At 48.7% G+C, this 23,712-nt stretch overlaps 1 protein-coding gene across 10 annotated transcripts in view; it reads right to left on the bottom strand.

Annotated features, from left to right (window-relative positions):
* Nucleotides 1-23,712, bottom strand: part of LOC133391240 (homeobox protein homothorax) — a 143,209-nt gene that overhangs the window by 98,017 nt on the left and 21,480 nt on the right. For all 10 annotated transcript variants that reach the window (XM_061643430.1, XM_061643431.1, XM_061643432.1 and 7 more), the window contains 2 exons: nucleotides 16,617-16,870; nucleotides 6,295-6,436 (listed from right to left, as the gene is read on the bottom strand). In XM_061643430.1, coding sequence (XP_061499414.1) covers nucleotides 6,295-6,436; nucleotides 16,617-16,870 — 396 coding nt within the window. The remainder of the gene's footprint in view (nucleotides 1-6,294; nucleotides 6,437-16,616; nucleotides 16,871-23,712) is intronic.

Raw genomic sequence — 23,712 nt, forward strand, 5'->3', positions numbered from 1 at the left:
CCAGCAAGGATCGGCTTCGGAATCGGAATCACGGGCAAGATAGCACACGCCGTGCCACCTTTTCCTCCATGGGGTTCTTTTTTACAGCCTCTTAAAACGGCCATAAAGTTGTCCGAATGCCCGCTCGCGCACGCTCGCGTGTTTTATCGCCCAGCCCAGCTTGATCTGGTTCTTCTGGCTCACGCTCTGCCGTATTCCAGCCTTGCACCTTCCTCCTCCGTGTGGTGTAAGTTTTCCCGGAGTTGTTGGGGATTTTCCTTTCGTCCCGTCCGTCTGTCTGTCTGTCGCTGCGGTCCCATCTACTCGGGGTGCTCATGCGATCCACCCGGCTCGGAGTGTCTCAGCAATACGTCGATTTGAGGAATGACATAAAATGTTGAATGATCTCGCTCGCTCGCTTGCTCTCGTGTGCGCGCCTCGGGAAAGATGATTCGGTACAGCACCGTGGCCGGGGCCCGTTCCGTGCCGCGACCCCCCGTCCCAAAGTGTTGATCGTTAAACGGGCCGCACATTTTAATGACTTTCGCGCTCCGTCTGCAGCGCGCCTTTGCCACCCTTTTGCCTTGTCGGTTGAGAGGACCTCTTCTCGTTCGGGATCGGCTCTCTGTGAATGAACCGCAGGGGCGCAGCAAACGAATGTCTCTGTGTTTCTGGCATCCATGCGCGATGAGATGGTGCTGTGGCGGCGGCGGCGGGACGCGACCTTGCCGCTTTTTTTTTCGTGCGACTTTGCTCGTTCGCCCAGGCGAATGCGCGCACACGCACACGGTAAGCGACGCGTTACGCTATGGCACCACCGAAGCATTCCGGTGTCGCCAAAAGTGCGATCTCACTCTCCGCGCGCACGCTCGCGCCCATGGCACGTCGCGTCGAAATGCGCGGTCGGTGTCTGTGCCCTCCCAGCCCGCCCGCTCGAATGGCATGGCTGGTGGCTCGGTGCGCGGTTTGAGAAAACTCATCTCCGGCCCTAGGCGCGCCGCCAGGAAATCGAGCTAATGGGTTGAGGTGCTGGGAGTTCTTTTCGCGTGTTTTTTTTCTCTGCTGTACGAAAACAAAAGCAGCAGCGGGCAAACAGGCACCAGGCATGCTTTCTTTCATTCATTTGTATTTATTTCTTAGATGTACATTAATCCTGAATTACAATTTAGTATTTTACATCGGTACCGGAGTTTCCATAACGCGATATTTCGTTGATTTTTCTTGCACTTGGCATTGTGGACACTATTCCTGATGTTAAATGAATTTGACGTATTGATGGAGGAAAAATTACAAAAAAACCTCTTAATTTGGCTGTATTTTCTAAACTATGTACTAACTTATTCTTTTATAAACTATACTAGGGGAACTAATTCATATTGGGATTTGCAATTAGGGAGAAAGAGAAAAAAAGGTAGTATTTACAAATATAAGTATCGTTTTAGATGAGGTTTTGTAGTGTATGTATGCCACTATTTGTGCATTTAGATCGATATTTAATATTGATTTTTTCTATAAACTCGCTAATCCTGTCAATTTTAGCTTTTCTATGAATAATGCTTGTACTGTACCAAGGCGGGAGATTTAGTATTCGTTTTAAGAATTTGTTTTGAAATATTTGCATTTTCTTTATGTGTGTTTTTGCACTGTTTCTCCATATTGGTGATGCATAGGTAATTATAGGTCTTACTAACGATTTGTACATAAGAAGTTTGTTTCGTAAATTCAATTTAGAGTTTCTATTAATAAATGGGTAAAGAATTCTAATCGCATTTGTGCCGCTAACTAATTTTTCTTCAATGTGTTTTTGAAATGTAAGCTTTTTATCTAATACTACTCCTAAATATTTAACGGTGTTATTCCAAGGAATTTCATTATTATTTATCGTAAGTGAACTATTTGGGAGATTTCTTGCGCTTCGGCACCTCGTGAAATATATTGCTTCCGTTTTTCCATCGTTAATTTTTAGCTTCCACTGCTCACAGAAGGTCACATATTTTCGTATGCCTTTGTTGAGGCTACACAATATGCTATCGGGATTGGAACTAGATGAGCTGATAGCAAAATCATCAGCAAAAGCGTATTTCTTAACTCCTTTCATTTTAGGTATATCGCTTGTAAATATATTAAATAGTATTGGGGACAGCACACTGCCTTGGGGCAGGCCGGCAAGTGGTTTAAAGGGTTCAGAATGATAAGAATGAAGATGAACGGAGCCAGATCGATTCGACAAGAAGGATTTAATGAGAAGAATTAATTTGGGGGGAAAATTGTTGCTGATCAATTTGAATATTAGTCCATCGTGCCATACTGTGTCAAATGCCTTTTCGAGATCAAGTGTAACTAGTCCTGTAGATTTTTTAATATTTCGATTCGATGTTATAGTGTTAGCGAGTCTATTTAATTGGTGAGTGGTGGCAAAATTGGCTTGAAATCCAAATTGGAAAGAAGGGATGATGTTATGAGACTTGGTATGAGAATCTAGCTTTTTTAATATGATCTTTTCGAAGATTTTACCCATACAGCTTAGTATGCTTATCGGTCTGTAATTTGCCGGAATCTTGGGGTCCTTTTTTGGTTTTGCTATGGGAATGATTTTCGCTATTTTCCAATTTTCAGGATAGTAGTTTAATTTTAAGCAGCTATTTAAGATAAAGCATAACAAAATTATTCCTTTTCTTGGTAAATGTTTTAATGCGTTGTTACTTATAAGGTCAGTACCAATCGACTTTTTTGTTTTTAAAGTTTTTATAATTTTATAAATTTCCTTTGGCTTCACAAGATGAGGCGGATTTATATTTACTCTTTCTGTATGATAGTTAAGAAACTGGGTTATTAAGGGGTCAATTTGTGCAGTTAATGGACTTGGACTGTTTAAAGTGGTGTTATTGGCATTCGCAAAATGAGCTTTTAATACTTCACTTTTTTCCTTTGGCGTGAGAAGTATTCTATCGTTTGCTTTGAGGTGAGGAATGGAGGTAGAGCAGCCTTTGATTATTTTTATAGATGTCCATAGTTTACTATTGTTTATGTTTTTAGAAGTATTAATTTTTGTTAAATTTCGAGACCATGACATATTTCGGTATTGGGATATATCATTTTTAATTTGATTTGCTAGTTCGTTGTAATGATCTTTAAGTGTCAAGTTTCTTCTGTTTCTTTGCCATCTACGTCTTACTGAGTCTCGTATTTTGATTTTGGATTTAATATTTTCAGGTAACACTAAAGTGAATCTAACTGGGTAGAATACTGGTATAGCATTGTTTTGTGCCAAAGTGATTGTTTTAGTTAAGTACGTTACCATTGTATCGATCTGGAAGGTGTTAATTATGTTTTGGAGGTTTAGTGAGGCGAGATTAATACGGCTGTTAATGATGTTTTTAAATAGAGGCCAGTTTGCTGCGGCATAATTTGGCATCCCATAAGGGGATTTGCTGATGATTTTACTGTCGATAGTTTTGAACAGGATGGGTAAGTGATCTGATGAAAATATTTTTAGTGTACAAGGGGGAGTTATATCGATTCGGCCATTTGCAAGAATTAGGTCAAGAGTAGAAGGTGATCGTCTGTGACAGCTTGGAATATAAGTGGGCTCGTTGGGGCTATGAAGGGAAAAGGTTCCTGTTTGAATTACATCAAATAGGATTTTACCCATACTATTGCCTTTGATGCAATTCCACAAGCGGTGCCGGGCGTTAAAATCTCCGCAAATTAGTGATTTTCCTTTAAGCTTACTTATTTTTCTTAAATCGTTATGGAAACTAACATGGTCGGAATTTGAACCAGGGTTATAAATTGATAATATAGCTAAGGGACCAGCTACTAATTTAACATTAATTCCTATGCATTCAATAACTTTGAGATCCAGTGCATGTAAAACTTCATGCGGTACTTCTTTTGCTACAACAATAGCCACTCCGCCTTTTTCACCGGTAGTTCTATCTAGTCTATGTACAATAAAGTTTGGGTGTGAGAAACGAGTTTGGGGTTTCAGGAAGGTTTCACTAATTGTAGCTATATCTATCTTTCTCTCTATTAAGGTATTGAAAAATTCATCTTTTTTTGTATGAATACCATTTGCATTCCATGATATGATTTTAAGTGTCCTAGGAGATTCAGACATGGGAGAAGCAATACTTTGCAGTTACCTTGATGATAACGGTGATGAGATCTTGTTTTGAGCGGACTGAGCTCATGCGAGCGAACACATCTTCGATGATTTCGCCTATTTCGTCTATCGCGAACATGTCCGCTTCGGGTGTATGTGTTCTATTTCGCTCGCTAAACAAGCCGGCGTAGGTAGGCGTTCTGCTATTCGGTGTAGCGATCGTTGGTGTGGGAGCGTTTTGTCGATGTAGCGGTGGGAACATCTCGTGTCGTAAGGCGAACGTCGGGGCGCTTTGCTTCTTGTTCCGTGTGTTGGTAGATGGACGGGATTTGCAACCACGGTAATTCGCAGTGTGGTGTTCGTTGCAATTTGCACAGCAGAGCTTATTTGTGGCGATTTTGCCATCAGGATTTAATGTGCTCTGTGATAGAGGGCAGGTTTTTGAAGTGTGCGTGCCAGCGCATTTCACACATATGGACGGGAGAAAGCAGTTTGCGCTACCATGGCCAAACTTTTGGCAGTTTGAACACTGGATTGGCCCGTTTTTTTGGTTGTAGTATTCGAAGTAAACACGATGATGGTTTATCGCTCGTACATTTTTTAGTTCGGCTAATGTTATCGAACCTTTAGTGAAATGTAAGAGGTACATTGCTTGGTCACTGTACCTTTTGTTTTTGATTGCCAAGCTCTTCACTGCAATTGGATTGACGTTATTTTCTTCTAGAGCACTTTTGATATCGTGCAAGTCCATAACGGGTAGGCCAAATACTACGACTTTTGTCGTCCTATCATCCGCGAGTTGATGCGTGTAGAAGGATACTTTCTGATCCTCAAATAGACTTTTTATTTTGCGAAAGTCGTCGACGGATGAAAATGTTACCACAATTCCTTTTCTGGTTTGGCTCGTTGTGTAGTTTACTACATGTGCTGCTACAATACGTCGGTGTACATCACTAACACTAGTACCCGTTACGATGATTGGCGGTATGCGTGTATTCTTTTGCTGGACGTTCTCGCTCGTGTGTGTAGATCGTGGATTGCGTTGCGGTTTAGGATACACAGCATCCATTTCTGCGTCGTTGTCCGTAAGGAGATCAAATTCGTTGTTAGTACGAATATTGGACGATGCTGACTCTCTTAAGCGTTGGAATTCCTCAAGAGGGATGGTAATACTTCTTGTCCGTTTGGACGCACCGGTTTTTACTCGGCCCATTGCTGGAGCCCGAGTGGCCAAGGCCGACAACCTTTTCTTCTTAATTTTTTTTTTGCTTTTTTATCTCTTCACTTGATAACGAAACACATCCGAACGCGTCGGTGGTTAGGTGAAGACTGAGGCACCAGGCATGCCCGAGTTCCTACACGGCCCAGGAATCCTGGTGGGTTGCATAAAAACCGTTAATTAATCGACTCTTGGCGGCTTGAACAACGCAAATAAACGCCACCATGGGGACACCACGTTAGGCAAATGCACGATCGACGGGACGTCCCGCAGGAGGGGGGCCTCACAGCGTATCGGAATCTTCCCCGGTTAGATCCCGAAGGAAATGAGAAGACAAAAAGAGCGAAGAGACAAACAAACCAAACTCGACAATGTGTGTGCGCAGGGCAGTGTGTTGGGCGAGAGGGACGGCTGCTGAGGCCTCCCGTTAAGACGCCACATACACACATCGGTTGGGCCCGTGGCGTGAAAAGGTCAGTCAAAGGCAAAATAGTGCGCACGCCCGCTCCGCTCAGCTCTTGGCTCTGGCAACAAATGACAAACAAAACCGATGGGACGCACAGTTCCCGCAGGCTGGTTTGGACCCCGGTTGGACCCATCAATTTCAAGCTGCGATACGACCATCGGTTGATTATGAATGATCGATCGTTTCTGCTGACTTGCAGCGTGCAGCGACGTGCGCGATCGCGATCCCCGTTGCGAGGAGCGCTTTGTTCTCCCGCACGCCGCACGATTAGATCCTGGGATCGTGGGATGCATTAGGCACTACTTTGTAGACCGAGCGTCTCCCGCTGCGCTTCGATGCCATATGCGGAGCAGCTCATTCGGTACGCCAAACAGGGAGGCCTTCATTAACACCAGGCCTCACTGAGGAGGTTTTGATCTTTGAAGGGTTTTGGGGAAGAAAACATTGAACACTCTTCATACTCGGGCTTAAAATATGATCCGCCGAAGGAGGAATCTCTTCCAGCACAACTATCCAAGGACTTACCTGTTTGCTGAATACAGCCACATCTTCGCTAAAGGAGTCGGACGAACAGACGTCACCACCGGCCACGCCCGGTTCTCGAGGGGTGCAGGTTGCTAGTTCACACTTTTCGAAGATTAGTGCCAACAGCGGGAATAGCGGGTGTCTGTGAAAGAGAAGAATGGCAAAGCAAAGGAGAGCATGAGAAATGGATCATTAGGCGCGGAGATCGCCACAAAGCAGCTACATCGGGAAGGGTGTGGAGCATTTTCATTAGCAAAGAGCAAGTTTGCTTGCTGTCGGACGGAGACGACCCAACATTTCGGACATTCCGAAACCGAGGAGAACGCCACCAAAGTTGTCTGTCACTGCTATTACAACTAACACCGCTAATAGCATTACTCGCTATGGTCAGGTTCTCGATTTCATCCGTTCGAAATAAGGTTGCCTGTTTTCCCCCAATCCATCCCGCTGGTGAACAGTGCACAAGTCTTGTTGTAATACGTCATGTAATTTCAACCCTGCCAATGTTGCATTAAAAAATATGCCACGTAATCGTAGTAATATGTTAGCTCCCAGCCCAGACCGGAAGACGACAGATGTGTGTGCGTTCGTTCGTTCTGCATTCGAATGCCCAGTGAAAGTGGATTAATGTACGCGCGTGTTTCTGGTTCGTCTACGACAAGGAGGGGGGCATAAAAATCTATTCCCCAGCAAATGCCCCACGCAACTCTCTCGCTGTGTGTATGTGTTGGGATGGGTGTTTGCTTTCCGATTGCGAGCTCACCCTGCCATAAAGCAATCCACGAGCAACAACTCCGTTCCAGCAGAAGCCCTCCGCTTCGGGCTTCGTATGTGTATGAGATCAACAATCAAAAAAATACCCTCTCCCCGCGTAAAATGTATCCATCGTGTGTGTACGGTTTTCGGGCCCGTGAGGGGGCCTGTCGTAAAGAGGAGATAGAGGCAGAGCACGGGAGAGCCGAAAGCTATGTCATTAGGAGTTTATGCGTTTGACAAATGTTGAATCACGTCCCTCTATCACTATCACCAGAACGCCAAACGGCACGATGATGGCCGGAGCGAGGCCGGCCGAGGTAACTTTCGGAAGTCGTTCGGTCTGTTTACTATTCCCTTTTCTCGCCGCACCCCGCACGTCGGTGGCACATACCGGGCCCGGTGGTGTTTCCTAGGAAGCTAGAATATTGCTCCAATAGAAATGGAATAGTGAACCAAAAAAAACCAACACCCTGGAATATGTACACACGCACCAGAGATGGTGAGGAGGAACAGTCATTCCCCTTTTTTTCTAAGGGAAACCGTGGTGGTATCACCCTTCTACCTTCCCAAAAATAAAACCAACCTGTGTTTACTTATTTGTACTACTTCCCATCACGGGTAAGAGTGAGCCTTCGTGTGTGAGTGTGCCTTATCTGTAGCCACAGTTTTGTATCACAACGACCGGTGTGGCGTGGGCATACGGTACACAGTTGCACGCATATTCGGAACAATTTAAGCATTATGACGTGTTATATATGGGTATATTGGATTGCTGCCAGCGTCTTGCATACAGATTGTGAAGCATACAGGGCCCACAAACGCACAAACACACACACACACACATGTTTGGCTCCACGTGGCATTCAGGTAGTCACGAAAAAAAAAAATAAACCGGGCCACTGATTTGTCCAGGTGCACTCACTCCCGGTGCGTGATACAGTGTGATAGACGCGCGCTCAATGCGCGCGTTGACAAACCGACCGTTTTGAAATGTGTGCTGCTGCGTACACCAGTTATGGTGATAACTTCACAACTTTAGCCTTTGCACGCGGACTGCCTAATGCCTTTTGATCTCTAACACCCCCACTTTAGAATGGAAATGCCGTCACACGGTTAGGGCATACTTGAGCACTTGAGCGCTTGTTATGCTCGTCCCCGTGGCCATAAAAGAAGGGGTAAAAGATTTTTTGCAGATAAAACTCAATAAAGAAGCCCCAAAAGTATCTGCCGCAAGTGTTTTCCTTCCCGACGAAGGCACGAGACATTCAGGTGTCGAGGAGTGCGCGGTGGTAGTGGTGAGCTTCTCGTGCCTCTCTTACTCCATGAGAGCATCTCCAAAAAGCCCTTTGAAGCATCGTTCTTCACAAACTTATTACCACGGTGATGGATTTATTTAAACGGTCTCTCTCGATAAGGATCTCATCGTGCTGTGTGCTGTCGCCTTTATACTTTGCCGTTCAACTTTCCAAACTCGTGGTGTTGGAGATGGTGCCGGTGATCGGGGAACCGGTGATGCGTCCCTGCGAAGAGCATCTGGAAAGGTGCGCGACTTCCCGAAAAAGTCGTCAACTTTCGACTTACTCCGATAACATCCTTTTCCAGGTGTTACACAATGTTGAACAGTACTTGTGCTTGTGAGTGCAAGAAAAAAAAAGTACGAATTCTACCACCGGCTGGAAAAGGCAAACAGGTTGCGGCATTTGATGGATAAAGTGACACCTCGGCAATCAAACCCGTTCCCATCCGTGTGCGCTTTGGAATGTTGCGCTCGAGGTGACTAAGTCTCGGTCTGAGTGCCCTAGTAGGGCACAAAGAAGCTTAAGGTGACACCAGCCTCCATATGGACCTTAAGGTAGTGGGGATGCTCTCCTTCTCTGTCTCTCTCTCTCTCTCTCTCTCTTTCTGGAAGAATCTCGTCTGTGTCTTGTCAGACGGCTTTTGCCCACGCACACCATCGGGGTAGTGTACCGAGTGTGTGCATCGTGTGATGTCTATATTGAATGTTTACAGCACACCGGGTGCACAGGCTGCTCGAGTGTGCACTACCGACGGTAGACACACACACACACACACACACTCACATACATACACATTTTGTGGTCACTTGTGTGGGCACATGGGGCCACTCGGGGTGCAGCGGTGTTTTGGAGTGCACAGTGGCAACGGCACACTAATCTCCGCATCGGTCCCGCTTGCGCTGACGCTGAGATCGCGCGGGCCGCACCGGCATGATTAGTGTGTGTACATGTCGAACGTTGTTTAGTGTGGATAAACAATGTGCCCCGGCAGCTCTCGAAACAGAGCACAGACTCCAGGAAGCGCTCGGTTGAAGTGGACACGGCCGGGGCAAGAAGGGGCCCCCACAAGAGGGTGCTCTTGCTGTATGGGAAATCTTCACAACGTCTCCCACACACGCAAGGTAAATACACACGCCTTGGTGGCAATGGTTGTGGACTGGTGCGGTACAGCTTCTTAACCGCCACTCACCCAGAGTAAAATGTAAATGCCTAAGCGAAAGTCGTACTAGAGCGACCGGGTTTCTTCTTCGGGGTTTTGTTCCTGCCATACACACAGACGGTGGCGCGGAGGTCGTCACATCCGTGGCGTCGTCCCGAACCCCGTACGGGCAAATCTCAGCCAGCGCCCGAGCACCATCGGGAGATCGCTGGCGACGACACCGACGCCAGCGTACGTAAATATTTTGATAATGTCACTAAATATTGTACCGCATCCGCCAGCGCGAATTGTTTATGTAATTTGTAGGATATATTTAACAAAATGCATCTTGTTTGTCCAACAATCTAAACCGGAGTGTGTTGTGGCGGAATGGGAACGAACGAGGGCTAGGGGTAATTTGGAGGTAGCTCAGCCTGTGCGCAACCCGGACGCATTCATTCAGCCTACTAGACAGGCGAATCGGGAAGGGTCTGGCACTAACAAACAGGCCCTTTGGGTGTTGATTGTTTTACAAAACCAGCGTAGAGCGCATTGTCGGGCCTGTCGGTGAAGGAGAGGGGTATAGAGTCCAGTTCCCAACCGTTTTTGGAGCAGCATTGCAAACTACTCAAATAAACCATTCCTTGCACCTAGCAAAGCAAACGCAGTGCTTCTAGTACGTCCTTCTGTGTGTGGAGTTTGCGGTCAATTGCTGCAGATTGCTGGGATGTTGGGTGTTTCGAGATTTCGCTCGAAACTCCTCCCGTCACCCAACTGCGCCTTGGGCGAAGGATGTGACTCCCCAGCCCGAGGGTGAAGAGCAGGGAACGGAACCCGTGCGCTCGCTGGAGTGTTGTTGTTGAAGGGCTGAAAAAATAAAACGCACAATCCGTACACATACGGCTAAGATTGGTTGCCCGGTCGGTCGGTCGTCCGGGTGTCCCCTCCTAGTCGGGTGGAAAAGTGTTCGGTAAATATACACAGTGTGCACCAGTGTGCCATCGAAGAGTGCAGCAGCAGCAGCAGCAGCAGTGTAGGATGATCCCGGGGACGGCCTAGCACCATTACGCCCCGGGAGCATCTTTAGCGATGTGCTGCTCGTCGTGCATTTCTTCCCGCACGGATGCATCCGACCGCGGTCGAGGGCATCTTGATGAAATGCATCGCGCTAAGAAGACGCGAAGACACCACCGCGTATGCGTCCTTCTGCGTGTGGGAGAGATGATAGAGGCCACCGTTGAGTGTGCGCGCGCGGAGAACGGAAGAAGATCGTTGCCGAGCAGTTGCGCGCTGCAACGCCCTGTACCTTTGTTGTTCTTGTTGTTGTTTTTGTACTGTTCTCTGGGTCGCATTCCATACACACAGAGTGCGATGTATCTGTGGCAGCTGCAGCAGCACTTGGCTTGGCGGGTGAAAGGTTTCGTGGCGCGTTTCCGTTCCGCCCGGTTCTTTCTTTTACGACCCTTTGCATTTTGCATGCATGCAGCAGCAGCAGGAGCAGTCTCGTTTTCTTCGCTGTCACTTGGCTCGGCGCAATGCCGTGAATCACATGTCTAACGAGATGCACCGGCAGCACGGCAACGATGAACCGAAGCCATCATCGCACAAGAAATAGAAGAAAGTACTCACAGAAAACACGATGGAAGTGTAAATAAAACACCCAGCACAAAAATTAAATCCGTCGAAATGCAGCGCGTTGGCGAAGGTTGGCACCCAGCGCGTCCGCTACTGCACCACTAGACCGATCATCAGCTGTCATCTTCGTCGCGTCGTCAGTTATGACAGTTCAATGTAAATAGACGCAGCATGCGTTGAAAATGGTTTGTTTTGGGGCTAATTTTGCGCTACCGATTTTACACCATCCCGCTGCCGTCCCCGAAGCATTGGGATGCATTTGGGAGTTCGAGCACAAAGAGATGCGATTGCATTGACGAGACGAGAACAAAAACAAGCAAGCAAAACAACAACGCAAAAAAAACCACACTAAAAGGTCCTTCCTTTTCTCTTCCACACACACACACACTCTCATTCTTGTGCTGCGCGCGTGAACTTTGGTCGCGGTTCGTTTCGCGCATCATCATCATTCGCGCACACGATCACGCACACCGAACACGCAAGACACAAAGTCGCGACGAGCCCGGTCGTCGGCCCGCTGCACCGCGCAGACCGGCCATCCATCTCAGCTCATCCCCCCAAAAACCTACCATCGACAGCACCACAGAGAGAGAATGAAGTTGATGGAAACCTTGTCACAACCAGCGACACCACCACCACAGGGTGTCGGCCAAACTCGCCAGAATGAACTCATCGCACGGGATGCAACGCGCGTTGTCCCGGCTGCTTTGGCCCCCGTTCGCTGCCCTAATCGAAATGGAACGAACACTTCAAACACTGTTACTGGATCGGGGTCCGATGATCGCTTCGGTTCCGAAAATGCCTGCCCCTGCGCTGCTCGCTGTGTGCCTCACGCACATCCTCCCGCGTCGCCAAAATACCATTTAATGGCAAAAGATCAACACACTTTAACGCAGCAGCAGCAGCAGCAGCATCATCGACAGATGACTCCCGTACTCGCGGCACTCGCGGCATTTCTCCCGTTCACCCGGCCTGCTACGGCCAAGACAACAAGGTTGCTGTCATACATAAAGTATGAATTTTTAATGAAACAGAATTGCATTTTGGCATTTAAAATGACTCGCCAGCTTTTAAGCAGGCACGGAAACCGGTTGCCATCGTGCGGTTAGAGAGGGAGACAGAGAGATGGAGAAGGATTTGAAGCCCATGCAAACTCCTGCCGGGAACGATGCGACTGACGGGTCGTACGCGTCGTCGTTGTGCCTCGGCACAGAGCGTCACTTGTCACAGTGCCACAGCGCGCAACCGGAAATGCAGCGCGAAACGCGCATGAAGTCTATCCGCCCAGCGGTAACGCGACCTCGTACCCCTCCATTACTCGTCTATCTGAACAGCGTTTGTACGGGACGTATTCTCACGGCAAAAAACCAAAATATAAACGCGATCCGGCTTAACGGGGACGGAACGATTAATTCCAGATTAATGACCGTTTCGCATAAAAGGTATTTGGCGAGGATGGCCCATGGGGGGTTGGAGGCGATGGAGAGAGAAACGACATTCTCGATTTAACGATCGAATAAAACTCTGCATCGATCCCGGAGCCATATCAAATGGAATAGAAGATGAGATGACCGAACCCTTCTTGGCCCGCGCGGCCCTTCTCGCGACGGATTCGCTCGTGATAAAGTTGTCGTACCCGGCCGCCGCTGACGATGAGGATGAGCCATCACAACCATCAAAACACACGTTCGCTCGTTCGTTCGGAGCGGAGCGGACCGTTCCGTGCGCTTGTTAATTAGGATCCGGGCCGGAGCTGGCTATAAACTCCGGCGTACATCAAATGTCAAATTAAAAATGGAACACACGGTTTATCGTCTTTTACCACTGTTCCTATGCATGTTAAATCGCCCCCATGAGTGCATATTTAATGTGTGTGTGTGTGTAGGGGCGCGTGGAAACATCGCGTTTTGATGGCTTGTAAACGTGTTCCGTGTCGTAGCGACCGCGATCGTCGTCGTCCATGGCAACGAAGGGGGAAATTCGTAAATGCGACTTCGACAACTGCACTGCGATGCGTCGTCGTCGCCGTCTTCGGCGTACTGTGTTTGCCAATTGAACAAAATGCAAATAATATTAGCACATAAACACAAACGCGCACACACACACGCGCCAGTGTTGCATTCGGTATCGTTTGATGCATCGTACTCGAATGCCGTAAATCAACAGCTCGTTACGCACGCGTTATGATTGGTGAGGTAGGGAGGTGCTTTTTTTTTTGCAAATATTCACTTACACCCAACAACACCTTCCGGGCAGGGATTTATCAATATTCTCGCAAGCAAACAACAATGCGGTCCCCATGGGCATGTACCCCGGGAGGGGTGAAAAAACATCCATTTATACTAAATAAATATGTCATTATCGCGATCCAGTACGGGCCGCCTTGATGGCTTATCAAAATTCAACCCGGCTCACACACCAGTGCGCACAGGTGTGGTGCCGCCGCGACACGGAAAGCATAATTTGTAAAACAACCACGGGGGCGGCGCGCACGCCCGCTATCATTGTCTGCCCTTCCCTGCCTGTCCCGTCTATTCCGCGGCCATCATTTATCCATCAATGTGCTCAAGCTGCAATGGGCAATACAATAGTGTGGTGAGCACACGGCCGCCTAATCGCTTCCGATGCGGTGCTGAGAGGGTGCTGTATGGGTGCATTAAAAGCGTACAAATTAAAAGATCACTTCCGCCGGCCACGGGCGAACGCACGGGTGCCAAACCAGCACTTAATCAATTTTCAACCACTCCACATACACACACACACACACACACCTAAAAAGAAGGGGAGGGAGGCGGAGGTGCAGCATAACATAAAAATCAACTAAACAAGTACGAATTCGGGCTAGCGTCAGAACTGCCCAAAAGAAAGGACAAAAACAAAAACCCCCCAACACATCAAGTTTCTCCGTCTGTCGCCTCACGTTCGTCGCCTATGCGGGGGTGCCGGTGGCCGTTTTTTTTCTGGTGTTGCTGTTCGTCGGTTCGTTTCCATTATAATGTGTATAATAAAATGCTGCGGCAGTAGCGATCGGATGATCAGATTGTGTGCAGCCACACGCGCTCTAATGGGATAATAACGGCTTGCAGTCGGGGCGGCTCGCCCCCCCCAGCACAAACGACGTCACCCTCACGTTGGTTTCCCGTTTTTTATTTGGGACAAATTGATGCCTTTCGAACGGCACAGTGTGTGTGTGTGTTTTGTTAATTTTATCCTCTCCACCGAAGGAAGGTCCTTTTCCAGTGGCCGAGCGCACGCGCAGCAACGGAACCGCAACCTGCCGCGGCCACCCACGGCAGGCAGGCAGGCAGCATAAAAGCTACTTATCGAGCATAATTATCCCTTTCGCACCCGAAAATGAAGAGAAAGAACGGGGATGGAGAAGGGCGGAGGGGATATGAATAAAAAACACGAGGCAACTAACAAAAACAATCAATATGCACAAACCATCGGACCGGCACACCATTTGTGAGCCTTTTATTTTTTCTTGTGGTAAAGTGTGTGCGTAGCTTGTGTTGTGTGGCTCACGTACAAGGGGAAGTGTGACACACAGCAGCGGGTGTGGAACACCCTTCCTTTTTGGGGGTACCTTTGGTTTAATAATGCAGACAGGTACGAAAGGACGAACCGATAAAACACACACACACCATCTGTGAACTGTGGTAGGCGAAGCAAGCGGGAAAAACTGTTCCTGATCAGTATGGATAACAAAGCAGCAAAAAGCCTCCGATCCTCTGCTCCAATGCATCAAAACGTTCGTTGTTATACCCGCTGCACCGTTGAGTGATGGGATAGCAGCGATCATGATAAGGTAAAGATCTCCACCCAAGCAGCATCATATAGCGCGATCAGTGAGCGAGCCGAAAGCCAAACGAAGCGTTCCGATCGACCCGCCAAACGGGACTATAATTAAGCTTAATAGATTGATCACAGCTTAAATTTATAGCTTCACGGCTCTGTGTTCCTCTCCTCCCCCTCCATCGATCCCAGTGTTGTGGCCTCTAGTTTGTTGCTGCAAAAGGGAAACTCATCGATCTCTCATGCAAGCTTGCAAACATTGGGACCGCATTTGAAGCGTTTTTTCCCTTGCAGCTCGAGAGATCGGCCCCAGCAAAGGCAGCTCTCCTCATGCAGCACGCAGACCCTCGCAGTATTTAATAGGGTATTATTACGGAATTTCAAAATCATCATAATTAGGCTGGCTGGCTGGCTTGGGTGTTGCAATTTGTTGCTTCCACAGACTGAGCTGGCGAATCCGGTTCGGATCTAATCACGGACGCATCCTTGATCGTCATTCATCGGGAGTCGGTGTGCCTTCGCTGCCATCCAGCGCGCTCCGTATCATGACTTAATTCTGCATCCTTTTGGCGTCCCTCACACCCGTTCCCAAAAAGGGGGAAATGAGCAGCCTGCAGCCACCAATAAATCGGATTAGTGAAATTGCCCACAGCGCGAGAAGACACACAACCATGGGATGGAAGTGGCTTGCTCCAATCAAAACCCCTCTCAAAAAAACTCAAAACAACATAAAGAAAACGTTATAATTTCCAAAAATGTTTACAATCGAGATAAAAGCAGTAATTATGCGTGTTTTCTTAAATGTTTACCACGGTGTTTTTAGCACCAGAACGCATCATCCTTCTGCTCCTTGGCCGAGGGGTTTTGATAGCCGTAAACGCAGCACCGGGCGAGTGTCCGATTTTTTGTTGTTGTTTTATTTCGTCGCTTCAAACCTTTCCCCTATGGATCCCGCACGCCCGCCCGCAAACGCGGAATGATTTATCGCTTTTTAATGTATTAACACGCCGAGCCGAATGGTGACGAACCACCTTCTCTCTCTCTGTCGGTCGCTTGGTGCGAAGGGATGCGAAGGGGTTGGCCGTTTTAATGCACAGCCAAAGCCTTCCAATGGACCGGCGGTCCATTTGTCAGGGCAACCTTTTTTCCCCCCCGCGAGAGCGAACGCTTCATTTTGCCTTCTGCTGCACGTTGTCAGCACAGTCCGGCAGCTGTGGCCGCGCACACTCTATGCAGCGGTGGCACACTCCACATACCAGCCGGGGGAGGCAAGGCAAAGGATCCTTCTCCCCGTTGTGCTGCCCGTTGTGGACCAAATGCAGTCGAGTGTGTGTGAGTGAGTGTGTTTTATCGGTCAAACTTAATGGCTGGGCCAGTTTGGGAGCAGCGCATCCGTACGGGCGCGCGCGCGCCCGCGGTGCTATCGATCTCGATCTCGAGATAGAAGTGTCTTGCTGCAGCAAAAATCGCTCGCCAAATTGGTAGCAAATGAAGGAAGTTCTTTGTGTGCTCTGTAGCACGCACGGAAGCGTACTTCACACTTCACGCGAATGTAAAGAGGCAGGCGTGAACCGGGGTTTGTTTTTTTTTGCTTGTGAACGATGTGACTATCGCGGCGGACTTTGCGCGTGTGATGATCGCGCCCGCGTATCATGGTGGATGATCTCGTTTGCTTGTCGTGTTTTTTTTTTTTTACTTACCCATAGATAGCTTCTTTATCTCGCTTGTGTATGTCGGGCTGCACTGCGCCCATGTGACTGGAGGCCGGTGAAACATGACTAGAGGTTCCGTGGTAGCCGTGCATGCCGACCGAGGCAGCGGCGGCCGCATGGTTCAGGTGCGGGGAGTGATGTGGTGGCAGGCCGGACAGCGCCGGAGGTCTGTGGCCGGCATGTGGGTCATACATTCCGGCGGCGCTCGCGTCCATCCCGTAGCCGTGGAGGCCATCCTCGTACTGTAGGAAGAGAAGGGGGAAAATAGAGAGAAAAAATTAGCTTAAATCGTGCCTCACAAAGAAAGGTTGAATTTATCGAACAGATCATCTCCAGCTGCAAACTCTAGCCTAGGAGGTCCACCAACCCACCAAGCGTCCGTTGCGTGTGCCTGCCAGTGCTGGTCCGAAAGGTGGCAGATCCTATTAAATCTCTGCGCTCGTGTCCATTATCCATCCTTTCTAACCCTCAAGGTGGAAGGAACGAGAGAAGGCGAAACCTTCATACACACACGCACGGATTGAGCAATTTCATCCCCAAAACAGCACTCCTACTTGCTTCACTTGGGAGCGTTTTGGACGTTTGTTACGACCGCACGAACTAGACCGAGCTTAGAGAGAGCTGCTTGGTCGTAAAACGTAACCCCCTCAACCCAATGTTTCTTCTGCTCTCTGGGAAAGCCCTGCTGAAGAGCTCGAATTTGATGACCCCCCAAAGATGACGACGGCGACGGTGATGGTGATGAAGAGGATAATGATGTTCCATCACAATAGATCAAACCCGGGCGGGCGGGGTATCTTCACAGTTTGTGAGCAATAAAACTCGTGCGCGTTGGGTGTCTTTCGGGCCACAATCGCGAGGAGGACGGACTGGTTTCAACCCTTGGCCGCTACTGACCGAACATTACCGGTCACCGCACACTGCATTCCATTGCTGAGGAGAAAGCCTCAAATTGACTCTCGCCATTAGGAGGTTCAAGCAGCGGGAGAACTCCAATTGCCTCCTAAACGGACCCTCATTATCGAGTCCCGGTTCGCGAATGGCGCAAACAACGCCAGCGCTGAGGACTTCCCACACCCCCAAAAGCCGCACTCTATAATCAATCGACTTGGTGTACCGCAGAAGGGGAGAGTTTGAGTTTGAATTAATATGTATGAACCGTTTTTCATTTGCCACCCTCTGTCGACTCTTTCGACCTGCTCGGTTCGATGTTTACGGCCAAGGATTCCATTGTTGGAGCGTGTGTGTGTGTGTGTTTGTCACTCCTCTTACTGAACCGAAGATGATCCAACCGATGATGACAATGTTGATGGTGTGCCTGTGCCGCCGCACACAGCGCGATTTCAATTTGTGTGTGCGAAAACGTGCCAGGACTTTACAATTGCTCTGCCGTGGAAAACTCGCTCACACACAAAACAACCCCTTTTTTTTGGGGGGGTTGCACAATGCTACAATAGGGCGAGAAGATCCTTTTTCTAAGCCCGCAACATTTCCGTGCAGCTGTGTCGTTTGAATGTTTTTCATCTTCGGGGTCTTTTTTTGTGTTGGTAGTACTGGTTTTTTTTTAAATAAAACATGCACTCCCTCCCCACAGCACACGCACAAGGAAGGATAACAAAATTGTTCATGTAAGTGCGCGCACCACGCGCCAGTGGGAGAGAATCGATTTAGATTCCATTTTCTTGCGGCTCCGCGAGATATACCCTTCCCCGTGCTGCCTGCCACGCAAAGCCCATAATTGAAAAACATTCATTTTATGCTTTTTTGTTCGGGTTTCAATTCCCCACCGCATCGTTTAGCGGCGCTCGCGCGCTCCCGGTTGTGGGGAGGAAAATGAAGGGTTTTTCCATTTTTTGTTTTGTTTTTGGCAATTTAGTTTTCCTTTTTTCGTCTTTTTTGTGGTGTCTCAGCCCCTCCTGCTGTGCGAATGAAGGTGAAACAAGGCGCAAAGTGAGTGTTTGTATGATCGCATCATTTCGATACAGAGCAAAACTCCATTTTATACAACCTATTTTGTTTTTGTTTTCCTCCCCATTGCTGGTAGGAAACAGAAGAATAAAAAAAATTGTAACCGGTACATCAAAAGCACAACCCTGCGGGGCTGCGATTTTCTCCCCCCTCATCCGCTACACCTCAGGTGGCCAGGCACTCCCAGGAGGCCATTGAAAACCCCTTTTTTATTGCGTGTGCGCCTTTTGCTGGTGCGCTGCTGCTGAAAATCTGAAATCAGTTCGCGGCCACCAAACAAAAGGCGACTTCTCCCTCTCTCTCTCTCTCTCGCTTGCTCGTTCGACCGCATAATGGGGAAAAGATGCTACGAAAAACACCCCGCGTATGCATATCATATCTCCCGGCGGTATTGTTGTGCAATTTTGTCTGCTGCGCGCTCAACCATGCACAGCCAATCGGCGTAGAATTGGCCTCCTGGTAGGAGGGAGTGGGGTTGGTTTCCAGGGCGCATCCGGGATTCCGGGAGGCAAGGGTTGAAAGATTGCTGTATTATCTGCGTTCGCTTCGCTGTATTCTTTTCGGCCACCTTTGGCATTTGTTCGGTGAAATTCGTCTCAGGCAGCAGCAGCAGCAGCAGCAGCCGCCATTTGATTACCAAACAGCAAAAAGAGCACGAAATAATCAAATCCCTTGGCTGCTCGCACACAACAACCAGTGCCTCCGGGGGCAGAGAATTTTGAGAAACAGGGGGAAATGGATTGTGGAAAAAAGGAACAAGCTAGAAATCACAACCCATCTCACCCTATCGAAGAGCAAAAGGGGGAGACGGGAGGAAGAAGGTAGGCACACCACACCCCTTTGCTGGCAAGGAATGGCAAGGCGGATGCTACAAATCCGTGTTCCGGAAATGCTAAACATCGTGCTGAACGGAGCTGAAAGTCAGAAAGAGAGAGAGAGAGAGAGAGTAAAAAAAAAGCACCATTCCAGGCCCCGTGCGTGAGTAATGGCAAAGTCTGGGAAGAAACGCGTCCTCGGAGAAGCATCCGTTTAGCATCCTCACAATGGCGGAGTTACATATATCTGTTCGACTAGAGTGTGTGTGTGTGTACACATACATTTCTATAAACAAATCCATTTCACAGCAGATGATGCTCTCACCACCAGGCAAATGATGTTCGTCTTCGGGAAAAAAAACGCCATCTTTACGCGCAAGATGCTGTTTCCGGACATTGTTTACATAGCCGCATACGATACTGCGCGTACTTGAGAACGTTCGACCCTGCCAGTCGAGCGTGTGAGGCGGGGGAAAGCGACAGTGAGATGAAGATGGAAGCGTTTAAAAGAAGATAAATACGTACTTTAATGGTAATTGTACGGAGGAAATCTATGTCATGCGATAAACCATTCGCGCTACCCTTTTTCCCATTCCAGCGTGCAGGACTTCCCCACTGCAAGCTGCACACACATCTGCACTACTCGATTAAAATTGATGATGGGAACGGCACCCACTGTCCTCTACTTCATCGCGCATATGGCAACGAGCTTGATATCCCCAAAATTTAACACACCGACGACTCCCCCCATTAGCGCCCCAAGGATGTCCCAAGCCAAGAACTGTTCTTCCCACAGGACGCTCCGGGGAAAAGCTTACGATGGAGCGCGCGGTTCTCAGAAATTTGGTCCCCAGTGGTGGGTCCTCAGATACATAGACGGCAAAGAATAAAACAAGAAGCTGCCACCACTCAGCCCCACAGAGCCAGGTCTAGCAGGACCGGAATGGCCCTGTTCCCGGCGAGCGGGAAACGAAGGCGAGGGACGTGGTTTGTGGTGTGGTGCACACTCGCGCCCGCAACTTGGGAACGATGATTGATTATGTTCTGGTAGATTTTGACACCAGGGATTTGGAGGGATGACGGGAAACTCGGGAGAAAATAATCAAGGAAACGTGAGACGACGACGACGACAACGACGAGGCAAGGCATTCTTGAAAACGACGCGAACCGCAGATGACAACAACAAGATGCAGAGGCAAAGATATATCTGTGGGGTATTGGATTTGTGGTGCTGCTGCCGATGCTGTGACTGTTGTTTGTGGTCCGGGATCGGGTGTTTTCGGTCCCGGGACCCGGGGGAGGAGAGGCGAATGTGCAGTCTCAGAATGCTGCTGTACACTCGCGCATGGGTTGCATGGGTTCAGTGTGGTTAGTTGTCTTTGCGGCCCCGAGACACGTATCGCACAGCCGCATCGCATCGCACCTCGCTGTCACCACGGATCGTTACCGGCAACTGAGGCGAGGGAGTGGTGCCAAACGGGCGGGTTTGCTGCGCGCCTGAAAAGCAGAAACATGTGCACTGCAGAACCATTCCAACAACAACAACAACAACAACAACAACCTTCCGGGTCCGAGGGGTTCCGCGGGCTTACATGGCACCGTTGACAGACCGAAGTGTAATAATCATCATCAGTTTGCATGTGTGGGTCTGAGGGTTCAAATCTTCGAAAGCCATTTCACACAAGGCCGGGGAAGATATATCTGGTAAAGATCACGGGATGATCTGCTGCAGCAGGGACACATGCTGCTGTAAGACCGTACGGGACCACATTGCGATGTTACTTGACACCCTCCGAGATGTCCCTCGAGAGGCAAAAAAGAGAAAGAGAGAGAGTAAGTCATTTTTCAAGCAGCTTAAACCTCCTACCCCGTCTGCAGGGATCGGTAATGACACATTCCCACAGAACGAACGCCCGCTGCAGACCGCTACGCGTACGGACACATTGCTGGGGCTCGGGGCTATCTGTTTGCTTTCCGAGCACATTTCGGCATTACGGAGGAAAGCTGAGGTAAAAATCTCATGTTTTTCGTGAACACCACTCAACGACATCACTAATTTCCCAATTCCTCCCCAGCTCCCAAGCAAGACACTGGCAATAATGCAGCTGACGATTGGGGGACGGACGTGTTTGGTGTGGCGGTTTCGGAATTTGCTTTCCCAAAATGTGCCAAGGGATGCGTGGAAAGATTGAATGTGGTCAAAATGTTTACCCCGTTCAACACACGAGCGCATGGGTTGTGTACATCCCCAGGACATGATGATCGGACCTGAATCACGAAGCAGTCCGGACGGTCCGTCCGGATCCGCCCGCACACAAAAACAGTGAGGGGACGAGGCCGTCCAGAGGCCATTTGCTTTGACCGATTAAACGCGACGTGGTGGTGGGGTGTTACAAATGGTAAAAGGGTTCAACAACAAACACACAGCACGCGATGAGGCTTCGGTCCTTGATTCTCCTTACCATCGTCAAACCGAAGTTTAACACACACGCTTCTCCAAAACCGTTCTAAAACCGTTTTGATATCGTTTTCAAAGCATACAAACACACACACAGTAACCGTAAGTAATGGACGGGGAGTCGAGAGTCGAGTAAATAGTCGAGTAATTGATATTAATACAAAGCCGGGCGAATCTTCCCCCATTCTTTCGACGGGCTGATCCCTTTGACCTTTTGCCGGTTTGGCGGGCCCCCTGTTTTTGGCATCGATAGCATGACGGCGGTAACGGCGGTTTCGGATGATGTAGCCGGAAAGGAACACCCGCAAAACGGACTAGCGTGATAAGAACAACAACAGAACACGACCAACGACGGACCGACCAATTGGCCCCGGGGAGTTGTCATTCCCTCCGATCCCTTGCTCTGGCTGCCGTTTTGTGTGCGCATCAATTAGGATAACGCCGTCGGGACCGCCGTCGTGTCGGTCCAGGGCCATTTGCATAAAATTAGGTCATGCTCGCACATAGAGGAGAGAGATTTTCCCGTTTCCTAACTTTTTTGCCGTGTATAAACTGGAGCACACACAAAAAAAGAACATAAACACCCACACACTTTTACGGAATCATACGCAATCTGTGTGCGTACAGCTCTCGTTCGAAACCGACGACCATTAACATGCGCATTATCAGCAAACGCAGTGACAACGATGGTCTTTTCCCAACTTCCCGTTGTTACAGGTTACAGGGGAAGCGACCGGAAGTACTCCGCGACAAGTTTTCCAATTTTCAACCAATCAACCGACACATCGGAATGGCCAATTATGGTAGTTCCGGCAGGTTCTACGATCACACCGTAGACATCCTTCCCTACCCACAACGCGTTAGCTACTACAGTTTGGATGTCTGGAGATTCTTATAGGGCCCCCTTGTTGTGTCCCGGGAATGGCCTGTATCCCATTAGAATACACTTATGGTTTCGTTTTCTAAGGAATAAATGGGGAGAACCTTGTGTGTCGCGCTCTTGTGCGAATTGAAATGTTTTCCTATCGGTCGGAGCGCAGCGTCTTGCCTCCGAAATCCAGCGCCAAGTATCAATCCTCTTGTGAAGTGAGTGTTTTATGTTTTCGTTTCTTGTGGTGAAGATTTTATTTTTTTTTTTTGAGGTAGTTAAGGCAAAGGCAATGATGCTTCTTTATACGAGTGGGCGTCGCGACCACTTTAAATGTGAGTGTGGGGATGGAAAGGGGCGGCGGCCCACACTCTTACGCAAAGTGCCATACAGTTTGAAGAGATTTTTTTTTCCGTGCATATGTGTGTGTGTGTGTCAATTGCCAACACAAAACGTGCCCTCCTTCTTTACAACCACGATCAGTACACGATCATTACACGGGTGAGTGGATTTTCGGGGAAGGCGATAGGAAGGTGTACCAGAGGATCGATTACAACCGCTATGGAAAGATTCCAACGGTACGGTGTGAGTGGTGGTTCAGCACTCTTGTGAAGAACCAAAACTCGGCCAAGAACCCACCACGAGTGTGTGTCTGTGTGTATATATAGAAAGAGCGTTTTAAAAAGGCTCTAATTGATTTCGAAGCACGCCATGTTTCTTGTCCATCCTTCGCCATCGCCTTCCATGCCCGCGGAACCTTTTGTTTGTGGCTGGGCTGATCGTGCCAGGGGCAACGGAGAAAGGGAGATATGTTCCGCATCAGGAGGAGAAGAAAGAAAAGAAAGAAACCTTTAGAAAAAAGGCCCGCGCTTATTCTCGCGGTCATGCTCGATTGACCGGTCGATTAAATGCACACGAACACACATTGTTGCTCGGCACGGCATCTAGCTTCACCCCTGCCCAGGTAGAGCTCCA

This window comes from Anopheles gambiae, chromosome 2 (assembly GCF_943734735.2).
Source record: "Anopheles gambiae chromosome 2, idAnoGambNW_F1_1, whole genome shotgun sequence".
NCBI classification, from domain to species: domain Eukaryota; kingdom Metazoa; phylum Arthropoda; class Insecta; order Diptera; family Culicidae; genus Anopheles; species Anopheles gambiae.